Source organism: Urocitellus parryii, chromosome 14 (genome assembly GCF_045843805.1).
Source record: "Urocitellus parryii isolate mUroPar1 chromosome 14, mUroPar1.hap1, whole genome shotgun sequence".
Taxonomy (NCBI): domain Eukaryota; kingdom Metazoa; phylum Chordata; class Mammalia; order Rodentia; family Sciuridae; genus Urocitellus; species Urocitellus parryii.
This window is the reverse complement of record NC_135544.1, coordinates 19,151,739-19,178,518: the sequence shown is the minus strand read 5'-3', so window position 1 is coordinate 19,178,518 and position 26,780 is coordinate 19,151,739. Positions and strand designations below refer to the sequence as shown.

At 43.8% G+C, this 26,780-nt stretch overlaps 1 protein-coding gene across 2 annotated transcripts in view; it reads right to left on the bottom strand.

Moving 5' to 3' along the window:
• Positions 1 to 16,529: 16,529 nt before the first annotated feature.
• The window catches only part of Prag1 (PEAK1 related, kinase-activating pseudokinase 1), a 53,484-nt gene continuing 43,233 nt past the window's right edge, over positions 16,530 to 26,780 (bottom strand). For both annotated transcript variants that reach the window (XM_026402915.2, XM_026402916.2), the window contains exons 5-6: positions 24,345 to 25,102; positions 16,530 to 17,982 (exon numbers count right to left, since the gene is read on the bottom strand). In XM_026402915.2, the coding sequence (XP_026258700.2) occupies positions 16,846 to 17,982; positions 24,345 to 25,102 (1,895 nt within the window). In that variant the 3' untranslated portion in view covers positions 16,530 to 16,845. The remainder of the gene's footprint in view (positions 17,983 to 24,344; positions 25,103 to 26,780) is intronic.

Below are 26,780 nucleotides of genomic sequence, written 5' to 3'. Positions count from 1 at the left end.
GCATATCCATAATGAAATATCATAGGGCGAGACCTAGATCTAAACACAAAATTCATCTATGTCTTATGTGTATGTGTGTGTGTGATATATATATATATATATATATATATAATATGTATTTGTGTTTTAATTGTATTCATTGATGTTTTATGTACACATCACCTAAAGTAATCTCACAAGCTCCAGTACTCCAGTACTGACTCATCTCGTAAGGTGAGGCATAGAATTTTCCACTTGTGGCTTCAGGTTGGTGCTCAGAAAGTTTCAGGGTTTGGAGCATTTGCATCTCAGGTTTTCAGATGAAGGATGAGGATGCTCCACCTGGGGAGGCTGCCGTGGACTCGGCATGCTCGGCTGCTCTTGCTCTCCAAGAGCAACATGCTTCTCAGATCCTGGATTGCGCACCATTTTCCTCTTATGGAAAACCATATTCACCACTCCATATTCACCACCCAGCTTGAAGCTCCAGTCTGCCGTTCTTGGAGAAGCTCTTCCCTTCATTGTCTGGTTGTCAGGTCCCTAGTTTTTGTCCCCACTATGATTCCCTCTCACCATTAACACTGAACTGAACACAGATCCTCAAGGTACTCCTGTGTGCAGCAAAGGCCTTTGCATGTTGGAATCACCCATAATAGAGTGAATGAAAGAAGAGGGAGAATAAATGAAAGACAAGAGGAGGGGAGATTGTTGATATGAAAACAATAAGGACCTAGATTTCCTCTAAGGCCAGTAGAGTAAGAGACTACCATGCTGTAAGAAGGAAGAGTGGGATAAGGCATTTGTAAAAAAATCAATGTCTTCTCTTCTGTGAATGAGGTGCCTGACTGAACCTTACTGTGAAAGTCCTCATCTACCTGGCTGGTCCAGCTGAGGCTTCTACACCTAGTCCTTATGACTTGAGCATGGCCAAGGTCAAGTTCATCACTTTGCATTTGGTCCTTCCTGAAGAATGAGGGATTCTGGGAGTGGAGCAAGGTCTAAGCCTGTCAAGTGTATATTGTGAGCATCAAAGGCCAGCAAAATCAGGGGAGTTTCCCCATCACTGTGCACTGTTCTTCATGCTCAGCCCAACCACAACTATGGCTTTCAGAGTCCTTCAGAACCCAGGACACTAAGCCCATACTGCAAGCAACCCACTTGCCCAGCTCCAGGTTTAGACCCACCAGCCTTACTCTGGCTAGATACAAGGTAACCTATGACACCTCTGTGAAAACTAGAGTTGTCCCTTGGAATCCTCAGGAGATTGATTCCAAGAGCTCATCCCCCACCCCACACACATGCACCTGTACCCACAGATACCCAAATCCACAGATATTCAATCCCTTATATAAAATGATGGAGTATTTGTCTATGCACATCTTCCTGTGCATGGTCAATCATCTCTAGATGATTCACAGTGCCCAATACTATAAATTCTATGTAATAGCTGTTATACAGAATCATGTAGGGAAAGCTGACAAGAAAAAAGTGTCCATGTTCAGTGCAGACACAATTTTTTTCCTAGTATTTTCAGTCTGAGCTTGGCTGAATCCCATTATGCAAAACCCAGATCTAGATGAGGCAAACTGTAATTTGAGAGAGGGACTGTGTGTTTGAGGGAGAGCCATAAACCACATCCCAACCATCACAATCATTATAATCTTCTCTCGGTTGCCAGAGTCTCATCTTTGGAAGTGCTGAGCCCATCTGTGCCATTTCTGAGGCAGCGAATTCTTTAGAGTTCAATCCATTGTGTTGAGAAAATGTGATTCAGCAGGGGTTTGGGGGACCGACCTCTGGGATGCGGTGCATATGCAGACTCTTGTTTCGCATCTCAGTGAATGCTTTAGGTTTGGATCCCCTACTCAGTGCCAGGCAAGACCCTGCCACAGCTTGCCCACCCCTGAACAGTCCCTCCCTTCCTAGGGGTTGCTGGTGGCAGCCAGGAGCTTCCTGCACTCACTCCCAAGGGGCCTTTCTGGAAAAAGCAACATCCATAGAGCAACAGAAAGGTTAAATTTGATAGAAAAGAATGTGCCAGACTCAATGGGTTGAGAGTCTGCCCTAGGCCCAGGAGCAGAGTGACTAATCTCCTTTTCTTTGCCCCCTGGTGTGGAGTCATGCTCACATCAACGCAGGGTGCCTCTTATCCTCTGACTCGGGGACCTTGACCTCTACAGGGAGGGAGTGTTACTGAGAAACGTTCCATCAGGCTGACCTCAGCAGTTGTCACCACCCTAGCTTGCAAGGGCATTGGAGGCAGGCACCCATTTGTGACCAATGCTGGCTTGCCACCTTCCCATTCACACACACACAGTAGACAGTTTCCTTAGGAACTCTGCAAGTAAGACCTTTTCAGAGACCTTAGCACTTCCCCAAGGAAGTGGGGCTTCTGCAGAGCAGTGAAACAAACCTAGCCAGAGGGATTCAGGTATCAGGAAGGGGAGTGCCCAGGAGCAGGGCTTAGGGGATTCAGTGCCACTGCTGGGACACTCTGTAGGATAATGGGACATTTCCTAGGTGACAGGTACCTGAGTGGTGAAAATAGGCTGCTAAGGAACTCTCCCGTTCAGTGAGGCGAGGAAGAACACAGGAAAGAGGTGGCCTTGGGGAAGGGGTTGGTGGGGGATGTCTCTTCTCCACATTCATGGTTCTGTGCTAAAAGTCCCAGTATGGATATGAAAACAGAGCCCTCTGAGGGGCAAGGGAAGAGACTGGGTTGGTTCAAAGGACATAATAAGGCCCAGTAATTCAGGTGACACCTTGAACAGGATGCTGAAATATTGGGACTTGGCTTGGCCTCCAAGTTATTGCGGAGCCCCATGATGCAATGGGTGACTTAGGTGTCCTCCTCCATTTTCCTTCTTATTTTGTATAGATTTAATGGTTTCTCCAATCATCTTCTAAAAGAATACAGAAGGAGCATGAATACTTGAGCAGTGCAGGCATAATGGACAAAAAAAAAAAAAAAAAAAAAAATCCTAGGAGTTCAGTTAGGCCAGAGCAGGACTGCGGAAAACCAAGTGTGGGAGAGAATTCCTCTCTGGCTGTTAGCCACTGGGCTAGGACTTCAGAATTGAAGCTCTGCCTAACAAGGTGGACAGGCTCAGAAAGACTGTGCACAGTGACCCCTGAGAGCTGGCCAGCTGGGAAGGTCTGTAGACTCATCTGGGAAATTCCACTTGATGGGATGACTCTCCGGTTGGTGTTTTAATAAGCAAAAATGGCTCCCCACGCATGGAAGATAGAAATCAAGGAAAAGCTAAAGAGAGCGAGAAAAAGATAATGTGAGAAGAAGAACCAAGCAATGTGTAGTGCAGAGGCCCTCATTGTCAGGGACAAACTAATGTTAACATGTAAGAAAATCTCTACCAAAGTAAGCCATTTGACCATCTTGAGATGGCCTTAGCCTTTCAGGGAAAGGTTTAGCTAATAGCTATCTCAGAAGAATGGTGCTAAGGAAAAGAGCAAGTTAGAGACTCTTCATTAGGACCTTAATCATCACATTTAAAGGACTTTAATTGTAAGTTAAGAGAATGGCTGCATCCGGTAGTGAACAGTTCAACCTGCACCTCCCTGTGAGGCCCATGACTAGGCCAGCAGTACCTATGAGCACAGGAAAGGTTAGCTCAGAAGCTCCCTTGGGACAGCAGAAACACAGGGGTGGCATCCGACACCCCTGCTGAGAGTCTGTGCTGGCACCACAGGCTGGGAAGTCCTTATCTTTTGTGCTGAGTCCTCAGCTGGGTCTGGCTCATGTTTAACCAGAACCATTATGTTTAGTTCCTTAACAGGGTGGGGTGAGCTGGTTGTCTAAGGAGGCAAACCTCATATACTGCCAGGCATCCATATGAGGAATCACGGTGTAGTAAAACTTGACAGGAAAAGTAAATTCCAGAATTCCCAAGCCAAACAGTAACGTAAGATGATAGGATTGCATTCCCAATAAAGTTCCTTAACATCTGTAGAAACTTCACTGCTACCTACATTGACAGAAACAGTAGTCAGTTTTTTTTTTTTTTTTTTTTTAAATAAGGGAAATGGTTTTAGGAGAACTGAAAGACTGGAAAAGACATTAGAAATTATCTTCTAATGTAATGCCTGGGCTGAATTTTTCCCAAAAAAATGTAGACAGATGATTATTTAAAAAAAAAAAAAGCATATTCCTAAGTGATCACAACTAAGTCATGTTTAAGACACAGAAAAATAAAAGCTGTAGCTTTAATCATACTTAAAGGAATTCCAAGTAATTCTATACTTGGGGAAGGAACTAGCTAATGATCTGGAAGTGAGACCTGGCTGGATGTTCTTAACAATCCCTTCTCGTTCTCTCACTACAGTCTGCATCTCCTTTCTTCCTCGCCATCTCCCTCCTACCCTGTGAGGGGAGTCTACACTTCTGAAGAGGGTCATGAAAGAGCTGGGGGCCACCGTGGGGGCCACAGACAACATCAAGAATGCCCCCAAAGACCCTTTTCCACACACGCTACCCTATTTGAAAGATGATACCTGGCACCATGCAGTATGGGAATTCTGAGGAAAATGAAGAGAGTTTTAAACGTGAAGGCAGGTCCATGAGATAAAATCCGTGTGAGGAAGGTAAATGAGGGCAGAATTTTATAAATGTCACCTTGTGATATGAAATGAGATTAAAGATTCTTATTATTTCTGTGATTCTCTTCCAAGGGAGTCACCAGATGCCCATCCCCCATCCCCCACAACACAAGCACAGATGTGTAAAATTAGGAAGGTTGGCGATGCCAGGCTACGGACAGGAAATAGTAAGTACTCTCATATGCTGTAGGTGAGTATGTATAATGGTGCAAACACTTTAGAACTATTTGGAAAGTTCTAAAAACGTCAAACTAACACCTGCTCTCAGAGCCAGTCATTCCACTCTTACATATAGACCCAAGAGAAAAGAATGCAAACATTTGTCCAAAGGCTTGCAGGTGAGAGTTCTCAGTAGTTTTCTTTATAGTAACCTTAAGCTGGAAGCAACTCAGAGATCCATCAAAAGGTGATTATTAATATTAATATTATTAATTAATAATAATAATAGTGGCACATGCCTATAATTCCAGTGGCTCAGGAGGCTGAGGCAGGAGGATTGCAGATTCAAAGCCACTTAGTGAGGCCTTAAGCAATTTAGTGAGGCTTTAAGCAACTTAGTGAAATCCTGTCTCAAAATTAAAAAAAAAAAAAGTGGGGGGCATGGTGGTGGCTGGTGTTGCTCAGTGGTTAAGCCCCCTGAGCTCAATCCTTGGTTTAAAAAAAAATTATGGGCTATTTATTTCAAAAATCTAGAAGAAAGGATGTTTTCACCATAAAGAAGTGATAAATATTTGAGGATATATATAAATTTATATATATACACACACACACATATATATCTCCTATATTTGAGGATATATATATATATATATATATATATGTTTAGCCTGATTTGAACATTGCACAATATGTACATCTATCAAGCACTACATGGTATTTAATTAATAATATAGTTTCTGTGTTTTTATATATCAATTAAAAAAAGAAAAAGAAGATGAATATCACAGACCGTGTTATAACGGAATAGCATTCAACAATAAAAATGAATAAGCTACTGATATACATAAAACATGTCAATCTCAAAATGTTTAATGCTGAATGAGAGACAAAAGGGTCTATTTATACCAAATTCTAGAAAAATATAAAGTATTGTGAGGGAAAGCATATCAGTTAAAGAGCATATCAGTTAAAGAGAACCCCAGGAAATGTTTTTGAGTGATGAATATGTTCATTATTTTAATTGCAGCAATGGTTTTATGGATGTGTGTGTACATATGCCAAAACTTACTAAGGTTTTACTTAAGTTCATTTATATTTAAATATATATATATAAAATTTACTATATACATATATATAGCACATCAAAACATCTGTTGAAAATAAAATGTCCTTTCCACTCTTGTCTGGATTGCAGACTTCTAATTATCCTTATATAAATATATGCACTTATCCATGATATAAGTATATATACGTCATTATATACGTATATCTTTCCTCAAAACAGCTGTTAAAAAATAAAATGCCCTTTTCATTCTGGTCTAGAGTACAGACTTTAATTATGCTTCAAAATTCACTTCCACTGTCACTTCCTCTGCGACCTTCCCCAGTTCCTCACCTTCCCCACCACATGTACCATAACCAGCAATCTCTGAACACTTCTGGAGATCTCCAGTTATTGTCTGGGGCCCCAAGAAAGCCTGTGCACTGTCTTCACTTCCTCCGACCTTTCTGGTTGAGAGGAGCCAGGGAAGGTGAAGCAGCTTCTAATCCACCTGCTGTAGGCAGAGTCCTTGCAGGCTCCTCTGCTGCTCCTCGGCTCCTCCTCCTGCTCCGGATGCAGAGAAAATTGTCATTCTCAGCCAAAACAAACACTTCCTCATCTGGGAGGCCCACGGAGTGACAAGTAGCTTTTGATGTAGACATCACTCCCCCAGAGAGCTATTTGTTTGGAAGCTGGGAGGAGAAGGAAGACACTTACCCGCCAAGATGCTGTGCTATCATATTTGTGCTTCCTGCAATGCGATCTTCATGACTCTGGGCAGAAATGATTGCTCTGGCACTTTAAAAAGGAAAGTTGCTTCTGAAACTAGATTCTTCTGGCAGAGCTCTGACATGCCTGTATCAGGCCCCATGAAATAATCTGCAAGGTGTTCATTCGCTTTGATGGATCTTTCAAACCAGAAATGGGGGAGAAACCAGGCAGAGGTCTGAACTCCACCAACTGCAGCTGTTAGGAGCACTGGAGTGGGTTCAGGAGGTGCCTTTATCCTGGGAAACCAGAGAAATTATTTTGGAAAACTAATTCTTGCCGTAAAAACAAAATAGGGGGAAGCAGCTCAGAAAGAAGGTGCCCGTGAACTATTGTCAAGAAATGGAAGCACATCTTTTAAAAGGGATCCGAATTTGAGGAAACGAAAGAGAGAATCACTCTTCATAAATGGATGTTTGTCCAGGGAATTGGGACAGTATTCTTTCGGAATCACAGACGATATTTAAGTGATTTGCATCTGTCTGGCATACCCTTCAACAGAGTGCTGTTATTCTGAATCCTGCTTCTGAGGTCTGTAACAAATATAAAAAGCTAAGAGTCTTGGGACACCCTCCTCATAAACCTGAAGTGCCCACCAACCTGGTATTTTGACAACATTCAAACTTTAGTAGAAAAAGTCTCACAATCCAGAGTAAAAAATGAGCAGTATGGGAAGTTTACAGATGCTTATTCCCTTCCTTTCCAGCTAGCCTTAGTTTGAGACAAAAATGAAATTTGATGTTTTATCTCTCTAAAACAAATTGCATGTGCTGTCCGTCTGCCTGTCTTGCTTGGTGTTGGGTGCAACCATGAGAAGCAGAGGGGCCACATGTACCTTGAGAAGGTGACTGTGGAGTCAGCATTGAATTAGGTTTGCTACCTAGAGGGGCAGAAGTGGAGCCTGGTGCAGTGCATGGCAGGGGCCGAGGGCAGGTAGGCACCTTGCACATCTCCTGCATGCCCATCTGATAAGGCCCTGCCAGGGTTTGGAGCAAGGGGGACCTGCAACTTGGCTGGGTGGATTGGAGCCAGTGATCTGAGAAAGAAAGTTCTTCCTCCAGGGTTACCAGCTGGGCATCATCATGTTTGATTTGAAAGTGTTTTTAATCAAAGTTATGTGTATCTGTTACCTCTACTTACCTCATCAAGACCCTTTTTGGAGAGGCAGGTAGCATTTGCATAAGAAAATACGAAAAGCTCCTTTGAATTCAAGTTTTGATATTAACAATGGAGCATTGAGTCATAGTCACTCTTGCAGAGAAAGCTGCTCAGGGTAAGAGAAGTAACTACTAGGTAAGAGAAGTAACTACTAGAAGTAACTACTACTAGTAGTGTAAAGGACAGAGGCTTTGCAGATCCCTGGGTAATGGCCCTGCCCCGTTCCTTAAAAACCAGAGCAACAGTTGCCCTGTGGTGGAGGGAACATTGGATTTCAATACCAAAGCCCTCAGTTGCAGTCAGAGTCCTGTCATTTGCCCGTCATAACTCTCTAGCAAGTCACTTAGTCTTTCTGAGGCTCATCGTCTTGCTCTTTATTTAGGGATGGTGTATGACCTTAGAGGGCTGTGGTGGGTAAGGCACGGGAAAGCACTTTGCCCACTGTGAAGTGCTGTATGATTGGTGGGCACCATTTTTCTCAGCAGTTGCCATGGTCAAGAACTGTAAAATAGGCATCATCATTAATGTCACCACAGCATTTATTAAACAACTACTGTACAATCCAAGAGGCCAGGGAAGGGGATAACAAAGGAATTTAGAGTATGGTCACTGCTCTCAAGGGACTTATAGACAACCTAATGAGAAAGAATATGAAATTTAAATTAAAAAAAAAAAAAGATGTTTCCCAGGTCAAGAAGGATCTAGAAGTGAGTACAGAGAAAGGGACACTAGCTTTCATGAACAAAGTAGTACTTGAGCTGAACACTGAAGGACTGCCAAGATACTCGGGTGCCCATCATTTGGTAAACATTTGGTCACACACATGTTAGCAGAGAACGGAAGGCAGAATCTAAACTAGTTTCAAATTTACCCTTCACCATCAATTTTCCATTTGGGACTTTACCCTTAACCTGTTTTGTCTCATTGTCCCAGATGTGGAACATGTAAAAAATTTAAATATAAGCTGGACACTGTGGAACATGTCTGTAATTCCAGCAACTCGGGAGGCAAGGGGATTACAAGTTTGAGGCCACTCTGGACAACTTATTGAGAACAAGATAAATAAAAAGGGTTGGGGATGTAACTATGGGGTCAAATGCCTTGAATTATATCTCCCATAGTGCACACACAAAAAGAAAAAGAAAGAAAAAACCAACAAATCTACAATATGGTATATAATTATATAATGTGTTAACATAATTATATAAAAATAAGAATATGAAAAAAATATTAATATATACTTTATTAATAATAATCTCAAGATCATTATTTCCAACCTATTCTAATGCAACCGTGTTGATTTCGTTGAAATATGTGCAGAATTGAAAACTTGGGATATAATGGGTTAAACGGTAGATTACCTATTTAGCTTTCTCCATATGTCAGAGAAATGTTGTAAGAAGGTAAAATAATATTTCAAATGCCAGGCCTTTAAGTCTTTTGGAGCAGAGAAGCCAATAAACAAAGAGACTATTATTAATGTCGTTCATTGTTTTTCAATATTTTCATCAGACACCATACCAAAACCTTCTGTTCATGCAACCCAGGGTGTCTATGAATGATAGGTCGCTGGTATTAATGAATTCCTTTCTTGGTGCACAGACCACAAGGGTATGTGAATGAAAACTAGACAAACGACCCGGATGTCATGCCAGTTTCTATTCACCAAACCGAGTGGTGTCTGTTTCCAGACTCGGAGATACTGCACAAAGCCAAGCCATGGCCATTCTTTCTCAGGGCTTGCTGCATGCTCTCAACAACTTCACTCCAGGAATATTAAGTGTCTCTCTCCTCTATCCTTTCTTTCCCTTTATGGTAACTTTAGAATTACCACAAAGGAGAAATTCCAGACCTCACAGGGCCTGTCCCTGGAATGTGATAATCTCCCACCCACCCCCAGCCCCCAGCAGAGCAGCTCCCAAGGCCTACACCCTGGTGAAAAGCCCTTTTATAGGAGCTGGGTGTTGTTAGAAATGGTTACCCTACCAAAATGACATTCATGGCTGCCCTCACGTCTTAACAATGCCTTGGTTTTCTTAATTCCAATGCTGTCTCCCATGGGCTGTTGCCTTTTCAGAGTTGAAACAAAGGGGGCTGCCGGGTGATAAGCCAGGGCCCAGCAGCTGGCCCAGGCTGGGCCTGTCGGCAGGATGAGGGCTGGGATCAAATGTGTGATTCATAGCTGGGAGGAGGCTGCCAACTCCAGCTGCAGGGCGCAGTCTGTACTGGCCAAGAAGGCGCTCTGCACTGTGCCTGTGTGTGTGCTCTCCGCTGGGAGCTCCACCCCGCCTCCCTCCCCTGCTCTTGTCTCCGCAGGGAACCGTTCTGTTCCACTGGCCCACACCCAGCTAGCTCCTTCATTCTATCCATGTTCAATCAGGTACTGGAAACAGTACATGACTCATGCCAGACTCAGCCAAGACCAACAGCACTAGGCTTTCTTTTGTTTAAGAGTTAACTGCAAGTTCCATAAATGATTTCAGTCAGTGGAGTCTTTGTGGCTTCCATGGCTGGTCTCTAAAGTCACGGAAAGAGATGGCCACGTTGGAGCCATTGAAAAGCCAGGACACAATCAGTCACAAGACCTCATTCTTCCTTAAACCCTATCCTGGAAGATCATCAGGAAGTGTTTTCCTCTGAGCATTGGCCTTGGTCATGAGGCTGCTGTGAAAGATGGACTAGGTTTCTTAAAGAAGAGTTGAGTTCTAAGTGCAAGGCTGACAGTGTCACTCCGGGCACTAGTAAGGGCCTGCTGACAGATTTTACCATTGAATTTAGGGACCTGCTGCCGATGCCAGCTTCCCAGCTTCGGTTTGGGGCAAACATTAGGATTTCCATTTGAGAAGAAAAACAGTCCTTATCTCCCAGTAGAAATACAATGGTTGGGGGTGGGGTTGTGGCTCAACAGTAGAACTCTACATGCGAGACCCTGGGTTCAATCCCCAGCACCATATAAAAATAAATAATTGAAATACAGGTATTGTGTCCAACTACAACTAAAAAATAAATGTTTTTTAAAAAATACAATGGTTGTCTTAAGGCATAAGTGGAGATGCAATACCAGTAAAGGATAGTTAAGATTAGTGACTCTCTAAGCAGCTAAGGATGATTTAACACCTGGGAAGGATGGTGAAATCTTGTCATTCTCTGACTTAAGGGAGAGATCAAGTCACTCCCTTAATACCATTCCCATTGAGGTCCTGCTAATTGAGAAAACAAAGATCTCTTACATGTCTACTGTACTAACTTCCGTATAAGAAGGAAAGAGGAAATACTCAGTATCTGGTGGGAGGGGGGATTTGTCCAGGACCCCCTGCAAACACTAAAATCCTTGGATGTTCAAGTGCCTTACATACAACCTAAGCACATCCCTCTGTATGCTTTAGTCACCTCTCCATGACTTATAATGCCTAATACAACCTAAATGCTCTGTTGATAGTTGTTGCACTGTATTGCTTAGGAAACACAAGGGGGGGAAAGTCCATACATGTTCAGTGATAGACACAATTTTTCCCCCCAGATATTTTAAATTCCTGGTTGGTTGGATCCCAGGATGCAGAGGGCCATCTGTACTGTGTTGCTCATTTGTGGAAACAAAACATGGAAGGATACAGCAGGGGCTGAGGGTAAATTCAGAGGTAGGGGGTTTGCGCAGCACAAGTGAGGCCTTGGATTTGAATTTTTTTAAAATATTTTTTTTATTAGTTGTTGATGGATCTTTATTTATTTATTTACATGTGGTGCCGAGAATCAAACTCAGTGCCTCACACATGCTAGGTAGGCAAGTATCTACCACTGAGCCACAACCCCAGCCCCCCTGGGTTTGATCTTTAAACACACACACACACACACACACACACACACACACAGATAAGGTTGACACTAGTGAGTTTGCCTACTATAGGTGGTGGGAAGGGAGGGTAAAAAGGGAAGAGCAGGTGGAAGGCACAGGAGAATGATACTCCTCTGAGTTTTAGATTATCATGAAGTATTTTCCTCTGAGTTTTTAAATAGCTTCGACTTAGAGCCATGTTATGGTTCCCATATTCAAAATAAATAAAATCAAAATCTGAAAGGTAGGCAGAGAAACTTCTACTCTTTTTGGAAAACGGAAACTTGTCTATATTATCATGGAGGTAGGAAGGGTCAGGAAAAAAATTAAAAAAAAAAACAAAACAAAGGGCCTTTAAAATCTTCTAGCCTTTAAAGAGTCTGCTACCAACTCTAAAATTGAACTCTACAATCTAAAAAAAGGGAAACAGGCATAGCTTCCTCATCTCTAGAGATCTTTGAGAAGAGAATAGACATTCGGGAGTCTGTATCATCCCAGTAAAGGGCAGGCAGACATGAATGGCCTTTCCAGGATGTGGGATGTCATCAAGGCTGGATCCAGGCTCTGAATATCAACAGCGTTTTATCTCCAAATCTTATGTTCTCGTTTCCTGCCTTTTCTTCGCTCTTTTGTCATCCACTCAATTTCTTCAACCTGTCTCCATGCCTTATTGGAGGTAATAAGGCTGTAAGGTAGGAGTCAAAAAATACCCTGCAGTCTATGAGAGTGCATAAAAGTCCTGACAGTTTAGACAATCCAGTGTCCAGGACAGTGCTCTTTAAGGAAATAACTATAAACTCCCCTGGTAAAGGAGTTGGAGGAAAGATTTGAATGCAGCATTTAGAATATATGATCAATATATATGTTCAAGTCTCCACCGGGATAGTCCAAGTGAGCCTGTTGGCATGCAGAAGAATCCTGAGTCAACTTGACTTTGCTACTCCACCCTGTAAAGTTGGAAATGGATGCAGTGAAGTCTTGGGAGGAAAGATCTAGATGAGAGAAGATGGAGTACCCTGGATCCAGTAAGGCTCCAAATTGGTCATTGACATTCTGATCCGGCCCCAGTTTCCCCTGATTGACCTTATCATTTTGGGGTTACTCTGGACTCTTTTCCTGGGCCCTAAAACCCAACAGGGTACCTCTTTAATTACTTTTCCAGGGTGCAAGTCTTCTCCCAGGACATCTCTTACACACAAGCTGCCCCTTTGCCCACATTAATTAGTACTAGAAAAGAGAAAGTAATTTGTCAGAACATTCACTCCATGACCCATGCTCCAAACATTTTATTCCTTTTTTTTTCTTTCTATTTTTAGCAATGACCTCAGCTGGGTTAAAATTTTGGTTTCTAATGAATCAATTCCATTCATATCATACTTTATTAAAAATAGCAAGTGAATTTACATTACAAATCTATTCCTTTTAGTAAGATTTAGTAAGCTTATCTTTAGCTCTTCAAAGATGCTTAGATATTCAGCAGAGTGGAGTGGGAAGGGCCTGCTTCACTTATTGGTTATGTACTTAAAGAGCAAATTTCGGAGAAGTCATTCAAGCAACTGTCTTTCTCCTTCACCATGTTTTGTGTCCATGTGTGCATCACTAAAGAGTTTCCTCTAGTCCTAAGTACTTGAAAAACAGGGAGTGTTATATAAAGTGATAACTACATCTCCCCAGAGCCCAGTCTTTTCAGAGCTAAACTATGTGTTGTGATAAATACATATTCCCTGAAGAGCCTATCTTGCTTTTGGCACGGCTATCAACAATTTAGATGGGAGGTATCTTAACTCCTACAGAAAAGAAGATTCTACATCTTGGCATGAAAATGGGAAAGGCCCATTAACAAAAGCCACACATATGTGAAAGGATGTGGGGGCAACTTGTGCCTCAGAGCAAAGAGAAGAAAAATTGGAGATTTAAATACCAGTAGTTAGGTTTGAAGCCAAGAAAAAGGGGAGATTAACTCACAGCAGAAATATTTTTTTAAAACTCTTTTATTATATTCATTGGATTTTATTGTTGTTGGTGGTGGGTGCTGAAGTCTGAGGAACCAAGGGCCTGTGCATGCTAAGCTCACATTCTAAACAAAGCCACACTCAACCTCAGCAAAAGTATTAAATAGCTGGATGCCATGTGACAGTTCCCATGCAAGGGTTCCTGATTACTTCTGATCCTCAGTTCTACATGAAATTATTGCTTCTGGACTTGATCATTTTAGTGCTGGAGTTTTCTGTGAGATAAAGCTGTGCATTCCAGATGTATGAAGTTAACAAAAGACCAGTTATTTTGAGCCCGTGAGTTTACTGTGAATGAAGCTATTCACCAAACCTGTTCTTTATAACTACATGACTTACCATTCATGGCAAAAGCCAACCCATGGGTACCAATAGGTGGCAATGACTCCAGAGAGTCACCTTGACAGACCTGGGAATAAACCCTACACACTTGGATTTTACCAATGGTGGATACAAGAAATTGCCCTGATTTCAAAAAAAACAACAACAACAAAAAAATGCTTTCTTCTTGCTTTTAAAAATTGTTTTTGATTGATTTTCCAATGTCTTCAAACAAAGACTCCTTGACAAATTTCCTTTAGAATCAAGTGCTGGGCAAAGGTTTGTTCCTCCTGATGAGCAGTTCCCTAAAATCACACAAAAGGAATTCTGCCACCCCTGTTTTCTTTTTCTAGGTTGGTGGGCAGCTCAGAAGTTAAGTTTAATTGCTCTGATTCTTCTCAATCAGAATTTATGGCTATAGTTTCTTCTCTTAACCAACTTAATTTTTCGCTTCATTTTGGTTTTAAAACCATTTGTGCAACCTAATTTTGCCCCCAAAGTGGGTGGCATATTAAAGAGGTGCAATTAATTCAGGGATTAAAAAGATGCCTCCTTCGACATGTGTTTCCAAATGGCACCACGTATACTCCTGGCGACATGTTTGTTTCCTCCCTCTCCATTGTTTGTTTGAAATGAGAAAGGACAAGAAAACAAAAGCAAATCGAGGGAGGAGGGTTTTGCCTAGAAAATTCCCAAGAAAAAACAACTGACAAAATAACACCCCCTGAAACAGATAGATCTTGCGGAGGATTATGATTTCCATGCTCAAAAGATTTTTTTTTCCCTCTTGTATATAGCTGGGAGCTAACTTTAGCCAGCTCTTTTCCTCAAAAGCTCAGGCAATGATGAAAATTACAATTGTACCCCCAGGTGAGGTCTTAACCACTGATGCATGAAAATGTAGATGTGTTTATGTGTAACCAGATGCAGAAGGTGAAGCTTGCAGAAGAGGTGACATTCATATGCAGGAAGAGACCTGAGAGAGTTCCCCATCCTGATTGCTAACCACACAGGACATCTATGCATTTGTTTTAAATTGTCCATAGGTCATTAACAAGGTCTTAGAAATTAATTAGTTCACTAGTTAGAACTAATTAGTTAGTTCACTTTTAGGTAAAAATACAAGGGTCTTGGGGCTGTTTCCTTCCAAATTAGTTATTTTTTACTTTTTTTGTGTGACTAGTTTCGAAAAGGAAAGATCTGATGTCTCCTAATCCACTTGGAGCACTTTTACTTTTTTTATTTTTATTTTTTTGGATATCTGGAATTGAACTCGGGGGCGTTTAAGCACTGAACCACATCCCCAGTTTTTAAAAAGTTTTTTAATTTAGAGATAGGGTCTCATTAAGTGCCTACAGCCTTGCTAAGTTGCTGAGGCTGGTGTTGAACTTGCAATCTTCCTGCCTAAGCCTCTTGAGCAGCTAGGATTACAGGCATGATTTGGTGCATTTTTAAACGCATGGGAACAAACACTGACCTTGGTGGGTAGCAGGTGCCAAGAAACATTTATTCATTTTTTATGGTACTGATAATTTACCAGGGGTGCTCTACCACTGAGTTACATCCCTTTTTTATTTTTTTGCCCAGGCTGGTCTAGAGCTTGCCATCTTCCTGCTTCCCAAGTTGGTAGAATTAAGGTGTGAGCCTTCATCCCTGGCTCAAAGCATACGTTAAATAATTTAAGAAAAGGAGACCAGAAGGAACTTAGAACAGCAAAGAAAATACTGGTCTGGGACTTGAAACTCCTGAGTTCCACTCTTGCACTGGCACAGTCGGAACAATGGGCTGTTTGTCACAGAACACCCTAATCTTTCTCTACCTTCTCCCCGCCCAGGAAGCTGACCCTGCAAACAGCATATCCAAATGTCCTTGCTATGTGGTGTCCCAATTGGTCTGAGCCTGGAGATGACAGAGGGGAAAGAGGGTTACGAAATACATAAATTCTTCCCTCTTCCACCTCTGGACCACAGTGCAAACTCCTCCTGCAGGTGGCGCCTGTTCTGTAGTAGTTCCAGTTCTTGCTTTTGCACCATCATCCTTTGTGTGTGTGTGTGTGTGTGTGGTGTGCTGGGGATTGAACTCCAGGGCTTGTGCATGCAATGCAAACACTCTACCAACTAATCTGTACCCCTTGCCCACCCATCATCCTCTTTTGATTGTTCCTTAGCTTGTCTAGAACTTCCTAAGTGATTCCGTTAAAGATCTTTTCATCTGAACCATCTGGGGGTGAACTGTGTTTTCAGCCAGGCCTTTGAAAGATGATCAGTTTTAGCAAACTGGAAATGTGTTTGAAGTAGTGGGTTGAACTCCAAAGGGCTGGGATCACACCAGCCTTGTTTGGATTCTTTCTAGGAGGCTGCTAGGTGGGAGGATTAATTGGTATCAACACATTCAGGGCTCTATTGACTGCTGCCATTTCATGAGAAGTATAAGACCAAGCATTTCAAGAGAGCCCTGCTATGATTGTAGAGGTTTGGATTCAATGCCGTCCAGAGATCTTAGTGCATCCAGGCTCATGAGGATAAAACAGCCTTGGCTTGTGACCCAACCTAAAGCTTTGGTCCAATGCTAGTGTTGCTTTTTAAAACTTTTTTTTTTTTTTTTATTGTTGTTTAAATAACAGTTTGACAAGAGGGTGAAGAGATTCCATAATGGGGTAGTCAGGCCAGAATCTTGGCTTCAGGTTGTTGGCAGAACTTAATTCCTTGCACTGATCTAGAAATTTACATGATTATAGGAGAAAATGGCAGGTGGGGGGGGGTGGCGAGGAGGGGAGGCTAGAATGGGCAATGATGTCCTTAGTCTTTCAAATTTATATATTATTTGTACATATATTTTACATCCAGGTATGACAGTCGTTTGTACCATTTCCCGGGGAGACATGGATGTTTCCAAGGCAAGGCAAGGGCACAGGGGAAGGTATAGAAGGGGGCAGTAAAAGCGCAAGGTGGGGGCTTTGTTCATAGAAGCTGCAGGAGCTTCAGTGATTGCAAGAGGGCTCCGGGCTCAGCGGACGCCAGGTACTGACAGCAAAGCCAGTCCTCCAGCTCCACCCCTCGCCTGCGATCCACCGCCTTCTCTGCAAACTTCATCATCATCAGGGCCCTCTTCATGTCGATCCAGTTATGCAGGGTGCTGCACAGCACCTCCTCAGAGGTGCCCGGTTGCTCCACTAGCTCCCGCCGGGGCCCCCACAGCAGGCATTGCAGCACCCTCTTGGCCTCACCTATGCGGATGCGCTTGATAGGGTCAGCCTCCAGCAGCAAGTGGGCCAGCTGCTGCAGGCCAGGCGAGTAGAGGGACAGGGTGGGTAGTGGAGGCAGGTCTTCCCTCCGGTAGTCCTGTTCCCGCAGCTGGGTCCGCACCTCAAAGGGGTTGGGCTGGTGCAGCAGCTCATAGATGAGAATGCCTGTCTGGAACTCATCAAACTTGCTGTACTGGGAGGCAGACACGATCTCGGGGGCCAGCCGGGCCTGGCTCTTTTTCTGCTGCAGGTTGGTAGTGCTTCCTGGCTTCTGCTTGGCCTTCAGGAAGTTGCTAATGATGAGCCTGGGCAACTGCTTCTCGCTAGGCACACCCTGACAGGTGGGAACAGTTGGGGGACTGGGAGTGACGCTGGCTTGGGGGGCAGAAGGGCTAGGGGATGTGGTGGTGGGAGGGGCGGGGACATTAGGGGAGGGCCCTGGGGAGGCCTGGGGACTGCAGTGCACCAGCAGCAGGTTCTCCAGGCATAGGTCCCGATGGATGATCCTGTGTTCCTTCAGGTGCTCCAGCCCATTGCACAGCTGCAGAAGCAGGAAGCACACGCGCCGCTCATAAGCCTCAGGCTCAGCCCGATGGCTGGCAGCAGAGTCCCGCACAAAGTCCGAGGCCGTCTGGTGAGGCACCTCTCGGGTGATGACCACTACACAGTCCTGCTCCTGCGCAGGGGGCTGTAAAGGTGGAGCGGGCAGAGAGTCCTTGGGTGCGTCCGGAGAGGTGAGCATGCTGGAGGGCACTGAGGCCACAAAGTGGCCACAATCCTGCTGGATGTTGAAGTGCACGGGCACAGAGGGGCTGCAGTATGAGGCTGTTTTGGGCTCAGGGGTTTTGCAGATCTGTGGGGAGAAGGAGAAGTGAGTTCAGGAGTGTGATCCATGGTTCTGTTCAACAGGAGTTAAGACATTTGGGTATCTACATGCCAAAAGCTAAAGTTAACCACTTAACCTCATACCATACATAAAATTGATTCAAAAGTGGATTTTATACACTTAAGGGTAAGAGCTAAAGATAGATGAAAGAGAATCTTTAAGACCTTGGGTTGAATGCTGATTTCTTAGATACCACACCAAAAGCATGGTCCACAAGAAAATAATTCATAAACTTGACTTCATAATTCTAAACTTTTGTGCTTTGAGATATAGCATTAAAAAAAAATGAGGGTACAAGCCTGTCATCCCAGTGACTCAGGAGGCTGAGGCAGGAGGATTGCAAGTTCAAGGCCAGCCTTAGCAACTTAGTGAGGCCCTAAGCAACTTAGTGAGATGCTGTCTCAAATAAAACAAACAAAAGACTCTAACAAGTGTCTGAGGATGTGGAGAATGGGCCTACCCTTGGAGGAAAGTGTGCATCATTCACATATAGTAGCTCTGTTAAGGCTGACTTGCAGGTCATGCCACCTAGGAGGCAATGCATATTTACCTAGATCTAGAAACTAGGGCAACAGAAGAGAATTTGGGCAAATCCTAAAGCTTGACCCCTGAGTTCCTCCCAAAAAGGAGAATTTCATAATTACTGGTGGGAATATAAAATAGTGCAGCCACTTTAGAACAAGGTTTTCCAACTTCTTAAAACTTCAACATAAAACAACCACATGACCCAGTGTAAGTGGGGTCCCTGCAGAGCAGCCAACAGTGTGGCATTGTGGGATGGTAGGAGGACATTGCCCTGGGGGCTGGATGCATCCTCCTAAAGCCAGATAGGGTTTGCACAGGACTCAGCCTCACTCCACAATCCTCTCATCTGACATGGCAGCTACCTGAAAGCTGATGTGTTGTCTGTGGGGAATTTTAGGGGCAGATGCAGATGCAGACCTTAAATCTTTGGGACTTGACCAAATTCTCTTAGGTTGAGCTAGTTTTTAGATCCAGGTAAATATGCAATGCCTAGCTGACCTGACCTGTGGGTCCAGATCTAGTGGAGCTGCTAGGCGGAAGCCTCAGGCTTTTCCTCCAGGGATGAATCACAGCAGCTGAAAGAAAACAGTTAAGTTCTCCAGGGAATGGGAACCCCCAGTGCCCAAAGGCATCCTCTGAACTGAAGTTAGGAATAAACAAAATGGGTGATCTCAAGCTCCTCCGTGGAAAGAGTGCCTGGGGGATCTGTACAACTGTGTCTTTCTTGCCTCTTCCATCTCTTCTGCTGTATCAAGGACAGCATCAGCCACTTGAGCAGCACTAATCTTCATCGAGCTGCCACTCAACTGGAGAGTCTTGAGGCAGCCCTAACAGTCCTCTCTCAGGCCTCAATTTCTCTGTAATTACACTGAAAGGGACTGAAGATGGCCAGTGGTCTCTCTCCGTCAGAGACTGGGCAATCTCACCGAGGCTTTGTAAAAGCAAGGATCAGTGGGTAATCCAGAGAAGAAAAGCACCTCACATCTACCTATAAAATACCATCCGGCCAATAATCCTCAAATAGCCCTTGCTTTGGGCTGCTGCACAAAAATGATTATGGCAGTGTTTCAGAAGTGCCACAATGCTTATGGCTGATGTTTTCAGAAGTTCTACTGCAAGCACCTTTTCAAGGAGATTTATTTATATTGTAGCTATACAAACCTTTCAGCATGAAACCTCACAGAAAAGAATTGCGCCTCCAAGGAAAGTTTTTTTTTTTTTCTTTTCCCCTGAACTAATTGGGGGAGGGAGAAGGTAGCACATTAATTTAGTAATCTCTCTATTATGGAAGCAGAACAGAAATAAAAGGGAAGTATCTTTACCCCAGGCATTGCTTTCTATTGCACTAACAAAAATGATTTTGGAATACATGCTCAAAGGGCATTATTTCTGGCTCTTTCTTATTCTAGCCCACCTAGCTGTCCTCAGGTTTTAAATGGCAGTCTTCTGGAACACTATTAAGCTAAAGAAAACTTGTGGGGGGAGGGGATCTTCAACAAAAGAGTCTTACATATAAACACTCAGTGATTGTGTAACCACTGTCTGTAGTACGCTCAGTGCACACGAGGCAAGAGCACCCTACTACCTTCTCACCACAGCAGACACACTGGACCCTTGCACAAGTGAGACCCTGTGTCAACACCATGCACTTTCCCCACAGTGTCTCATCAAATCTCATTCACCCAAAGTGGTGGATGCTATAACAGAGGAGGAACTAAGGTTTTAGGAGGTGAAACTATTTGCCTAAGATTAGACAACTGGGCAGTATTTTGGTTGTTAAAAGCATGGGCTTTGGAATAAAAATCTCTTGGGCTTAAATGCCAACTCCATAAACTGGCAAGTTGTTTGAAGTTATGTTCTATTAAGTAGATGCAAACATCAAATTAACAAATACCGAAGCAGGGATCCCAGGGGAAGTAAGAGGCTGAGGTTTCTGTGGACCTCTAGTCACAATATTTGTATCAATCGATCAATGCATAACCTTGCTTTATGTGTGCTTCAGTTTGGAGACATCTTATTTAGTATATGGTGCTGATCATTAATATTGCCCTGTGGCCTGAAGGAAGCCTCTGCAGCAAACTCATTTTCTCTGTAAGCCATCATGTGCTTGCAACCACTAAAAGCATTTAGTACTAGATGTGGGGGCCGTTTTAAATAGCAAACTCACTAACACAAAGCACAAAAGTATAAAAAAACCAGGGGGGTGCACTAACATACAGTGCAAAAAGTGCACTTGCTCCTTTAGTGTGGAATGAGATGGCAGAGTGACTCTATTCCACCTCAGCTGGGAACCAGTACATGCCAGGACTCCTATTTTTGCCTGTCCTGCACATATCCACAAATGTCTCGAAAGTGCTCTGAGTATATTATTTGTGGGATTACAAATAACTTTGAGTGGGTAGGAGATTTTGTAAATGTGGAATCCACGAATAATGAGGATCAGTGGTATTTATCTCAAAGCTCACTTTCTTCTTGATTTAACTGCAAGTGACAGTTTTATCGTGACAGGGCCATTGTGCAGATTAAGTGAAATAATACAGGTATGTGGCTTTCAGCACCAGGCCTGGCCCACGGTGAGTACTCGATGTGAAATGTTGCTATGGTGACTGCCCTTGCCATTTCACTGAAGCCACGTGGTGGTGCCCTGCAATCCGGAGCTGGCTTGCAGGTATTGTGCAACTCTGAGAAGGCAGCTGCCAGGAGCTGGGAGGTGTTTCCAAGGCCCCCTTTCCTCCAGGGTTTGAAAAGCTTAGGCCCAGCAAACCTGGACCCAGAGCTCCAGTTGAGCAACTGACAATCTGCACAGAGATGTAAATGAAGGAGCAGGGTAAATGGCAATTGGGCTGGATGCATTTCAAAATCAGTGAGCAGGGCCTCTGGCAAGACCTCCAACTTCTTCACAGCCTGCACTGGAGAGGGCTGTGCAGGGCATGTTAACCAGCCCTGGGAGCCCTAGGCAGGGCATCCCCTGAGATCATTCTAAAGTGCCGGATGGGGGATGGGGGGATGGACAGAGGAGAATAGCTTCTTCTCCACCCAATCCTCTCCTCCTCCACCAGTTTTACTTTCACAGGGTCCTGCCCTGGGTTTTGGCTCGTGAACTTTACATAGACCTTTGGTTTAGCTCAAATTTCCAACTTTTTTGCTGAGCCAAGTCTCATTTTAAACTCTGGAGCCAGGGGTCTCACTGATGGGTGAAAATCTGGGCTAAGTCACGTCTGTTAAATAAAAAAGGCCCAGAGGCCTAACGCAGACTCCTAATTACGAGCTGGAGTTGAAGTTCTTGTTGAGAAATGAAACAGCTTGGAAAACACCCACAAGCTAAAGATTTCCCTCTGGCCACATGTCCGAGGAGTCAGTCTTCAAGAGCTGGTTTTATCTCCTGACTGCTGCAGGTCCCTCAGCCCACGGATGGGGGATCCGACATGAAGGAAGAACAGGTGCAAGCCTGCTATTGTTCACTGGGGCTTTGCAACCAAGGCTGTGTCAGACTTCAGTGTGGGCTCCCTGCTTAACATGCGCAGGCGAAATGAGCTCGGCTGGTTGGGAAGGAGCCCGGCTCCCCCTCCCTCCGGCTCCCAGATGACTATATTCCGTCTAGACTGGAGTGCTAATGAAGTGGAACAGCTGCACGTGCAAAATGATGCTCACAACCCCCACCCCCCAATTACCAGATGAGGCACATTTGCAAATTGATATTGTCATTCCTGGTAATCTGGTTCCAAGGTTCCTATTCTCTGAATATTTTTCGCTGTTCTCCAAACTCCACTTTTCACCTTTTCACATGGTAGAGGTGGTCCTTGAGCTATCAAGTCTCTGGGGAAGTCCATTAAAGTACCCCTGGGACTCTCTTCTTTGGAGACTGCGGCTTATCTTCTGGTTTCCTTACGGCTTAGACTTCTAGGGGCGATGCTTGTTTTTAACATCCTCTCAGAAAGCACATTTCTTTGCATGATATATTGGAGAATACGGTTAAGTCTACATTATTATAAAGGCCCTAGAATTCAAATGGCACCGGACAATCAGATATAAAACAACCCTTTCATTTGTAAAGTTCAGATTGGTGGCAGAGTCACGTGTCCTGCACCAGCCGGCCAGGCTTCTCTGCTGTGGTCCCATCGATTTCTATACCAAGGGAAAGAGGGATTAAGTCTCTTTCAGCAGACTTTTCCTTCCACAAAATAGAGGGACCATAGCCGGGTACAGTGGCGCATGCCTGTAATCCCAGTGGCTCAGGAGGACAGAGCAAAAGGATTGGGGGGACATAACACCATTGTTAAGCTGAAGAGTCGCCATACTTGATACAGCAGTCATAATAGGAAGGGAAACTCAGGTTTCTTTTCTCTTAACTTGGACTGTGGGAGTGACAGGGAAGTATAGCTTACCAAGAAGGTAGCTGCTGGGTGTAGATAATAAAGAGGCAACGGAGTTTGAGAAATAGCAGCCTAGAATCTCAGGATCTGTGTGCGCTCTTCCTTCCAGTGCCCGCCACCTTGGCCATAAACTTGATTATAAAGCCTCGATTTCTGCACAATAAACTGGATCTTCCCAGTAGCTTCCCCTCTTGCTTTTTTCATGGTAGGCAGCCAGTAACTACAGACAGCCCCTTGAATATACTAATCAGGATTCTCAATCTCAAATTTCTGAAAAGCAAAATCTCAAAACAAATTCCCTGCAATTTCCTTGGCTAATCATCCTATTTTTAAAAACTTTGCTGATGAGCAAGCTACATCACCAAGGCCATTTCAAGTTACTTCACTCTTTGCATTTTTCTAACTGGAAAAATAATATGTCTTGGGATAGAGATAATGGCAGAAAAAGAGTTCAGGCCCTCTCCTCACTCCCTACAGAAGCCTGCATTTATAGAAGGATCAGGAACCCACCAGGAAGGACTGGAGCCCCTGGTACAGATCACAGTGTTGCAAATGAGTGTGGGTGATTCTACTAGCTTGCTCAGAGCTGCCTCACTCTGAGAAAGCAATCAGGTGTGGTACCAACACCCACAGTCCAGCATCAAAGACTAAAGATTTATGTTATCTTGGGTGAATCACTTAACTTCTCTGAACTTTAGTTTTCTTAAGTGGACATAAATAAACCAGGATTCAAATCCATTTCAGCTACTAACTAGTTGTGAGCAAATTACTTAATCATGTTGAGCCTCAGATTGCCAATCTGTAAAATCTACCTATCCTGCAAAATTACTGTTGGAACTATGGGTAATAGTTACTATGTCCAGTCAAGAGTATATGTACAGTGAATGTTCAATAAATGTTATATCACTTGATAGTGTTATTCAAGATGATGTCTAGATCTAAGGAGCTGAAACTCCATTAGAGTTTCCTCAGACTCTAACATTTGAAGAACAATATCTTAATTGTCCATTTCATCCACTAGATTTTAACTCTCTAAGGAATCTCACATTCACCCCTACCTACTGAGATCTTTGCAAAATACCTGGTGTAGAGTATGAGCTTAGTAAAAGTTTGAATAAATGAATGAACTCTGTTGCATTAAAAGATTAACTGTTTCCTTTCCAATGAGATAGCCTGGAAAACACCCACACGCTAAAGATTTTCCTCCGGCCACATGTTTGAAGACATTCCTGAAAGCACAGAATGCATTTTGTACTATAGATCTCATTGCACCATGTCCCGGGCCAGGCAGAGAGTGAAGTCATCGAGCACTAAGTGTTAAAAGGAAGCTCGAGAACCAACACTCCTAAAGCATGGAGAGGTGAGGAGATTCGCTCAAGCCAGGACCAGTAGTCGTCCTGGTACAGAACAGAAGAAGGGGGTGGTACCTACTTTCACAGCATAGGTGCTGCCAGGGTCCTCGGAGCAGGTAGCACAGTAATAAATAGCGTCCCCCGAGTCACAACAGGGCTTGTTACAAGTCAGCTTGAAGAGGGACCAGTTGTTCTCATTGAAGTGAAGCTCCTTTTTCTGGCCGCCCATGAAGAGGTCCTCACACTTGGCCACGAGACGGGCCAGGGACTGCGTGTAGAGCCCCCCCAGCTTGGCGTAGGTGCCTTCCTTGCTGCTGATGCTGCTCAGGAGACTGTGGAGTTGCAGCTGGGTGCTGCTGGAGGAGGCCTGGCTGCACACGCTGAGCTGGGAGGACGAGGTGGAGGTGGCGGCTTTACACTGGAGGCTGGGGCTCCCGCAGCTGCCTTTGCTGCCCACCAGCCCTGGGACGGGGACCCAGTGGCCATTGCCTTTGAAAGCTTTCTCCAGAGGCTCAGAAGAGGAGAAAACGTGGTGATGGCGGTTCCCAGGGCTCAGGGAATAGCTAAAGTGAGTCTCATCATGGACACAGACATTGGTTTCCGAGTGGCTAAGGTTCAGCTTAGGGCTTGTGGTTCGCGTCTTGGGGGAGCCTTGGGTCCAGAAGAAGCCATCAGGAGAAGAGGCTGCCCGGCTCACTAACTTTTTCTGGGGCAGTGGAGGGGGCTGAGCAGGGCCACTGTGGGACACATCCTCAGTGGAGCCCGAAGGGAATGGGACAGGAGCAAAAAGCTTCTTCCCACTGATGGTGGGCGAGTGGGTCGGCTCATAGGGTGGACCTGAAAGAGAGAAGCAGGAACATCAGGGTAGAGGCCAATGCCACTCGGCACCAGGTCTTGCCAGCTTTTGTTTTCTCCCCATCAAAGTAATTCAGTTCATTTTACTTCTTTTCTATTTCTCGAATAGGCAATATATGCACACTTGACAAAATTCAAAATGCAAAGAAGGTACACATTGATCATTAAGTCTCTACTCTGTCCCTTGGTACTCAGTCCCTCTTGCCAGACTATTTCCGCAGTTTCTTATGCATCCTTCTAACAGTCCAAATAGAAGTGCGTCTGTGTGAGTGTGAGCACACACATTTATACAAAATGAGAGCAAATAGTACCCACTGTTCAGAATACCATACCATAACCATCACATGCATGTATCACAATTTAATTAGTCCCTGTTTTTTTAATATTTAATTTTTTAGCTTTAGGTGGATGCAGTATGCTTATTTTATTTTTATGTGGTGCTGAGGATTGAACCCAGTGCCTCATGCATGCTAGGCGAGCACTCTACCACTGAGTCACAACCCCAACCCCTAATTAGTGCCCTCTTGATGAACCCTTTGGTTGTTTCTAATATTTTGCAAACCTGAACATGTATGGTTTGAGTACATTTTTTTTTTAAGTTAGGTGTATTGAAGGTGCAATTTACCTAAAGCAAAATTTCTCCCTTTTTATTGTGTAGTTCTTTGAGTTTTCACAAACATCTTGCTGGTTTAGGGGACAGAGTTGGTTCATAGACATCTTAGTAAGAAGATTTTATAAGGAAACGAATCAAAGGAAAGCAAGTCTTTCCAAGGTCCCAGGTTGGGTCCCAGGGTGCCAAACATGAGTCACACTGAATCTGATTGGGAGGAGGTTTAGTCAGGGCCACAGATCTCTGAAGAGTGTGGGGACATTCAGACAACCTGTCTAGCCATCACACTGATAGCAAAATGGACTGCTGAACCACATTTTTTATATTAATGTATGAAATACTTATCTCACAATGAAACAAGAATTAAAATTAAAAATATATATAAACTGGGCACAAATGCACACTTGTAATCCCAGTAGTTTGGGAGGCTGAGGTAGGAGGATCATAACATCAAAACCAGCCTCAGCAAATTAGAATCTGTCTCAAAATAAAAAATAAAAAGGGCTGAGGATGTGGTTCAGCGGTTTAGTGCCCCTGGGTTCAATCCCAAGTACCAAAAATACTCATTTCCTTCAAAGAACTGACTATAAGACGTCTCCACCATTTTAATAACAGCTTTGAGGGGGGAATAAAGAAATGTTAACATTATTCATATGTTGTAAAATGCATCCTATTATCCTGAATCTTAAACTGTGAATAAAAACACGGGTCTTAGATTCAAAGCAATGAGTACTTAGGAGGTATACCTCATATTTAGTCTACTGTGACAGGTCACCTAAAGGGCAGGACATTTAGTACCTCTCTTTACCTCTGCAGTCCTAGCAGTGAGACCAGGGGGAAAAAAAAACAAAGAAAATACAGACAACAACAATTAAAAAAAAAAAAAAAAACATAAATCACAGGACTAACAAGGGGAGAAATACTGGGAAAGGAAGCCCCTGACTTTTCTAGGGCTTCACTGAACCTTTTTGGTTTTCTCCAACCCAAATAGGGACATTGGGGGCCTTACTGAAGCCCCTCAGATCAAGACTGGGTCTCCTTCCTTGGGAC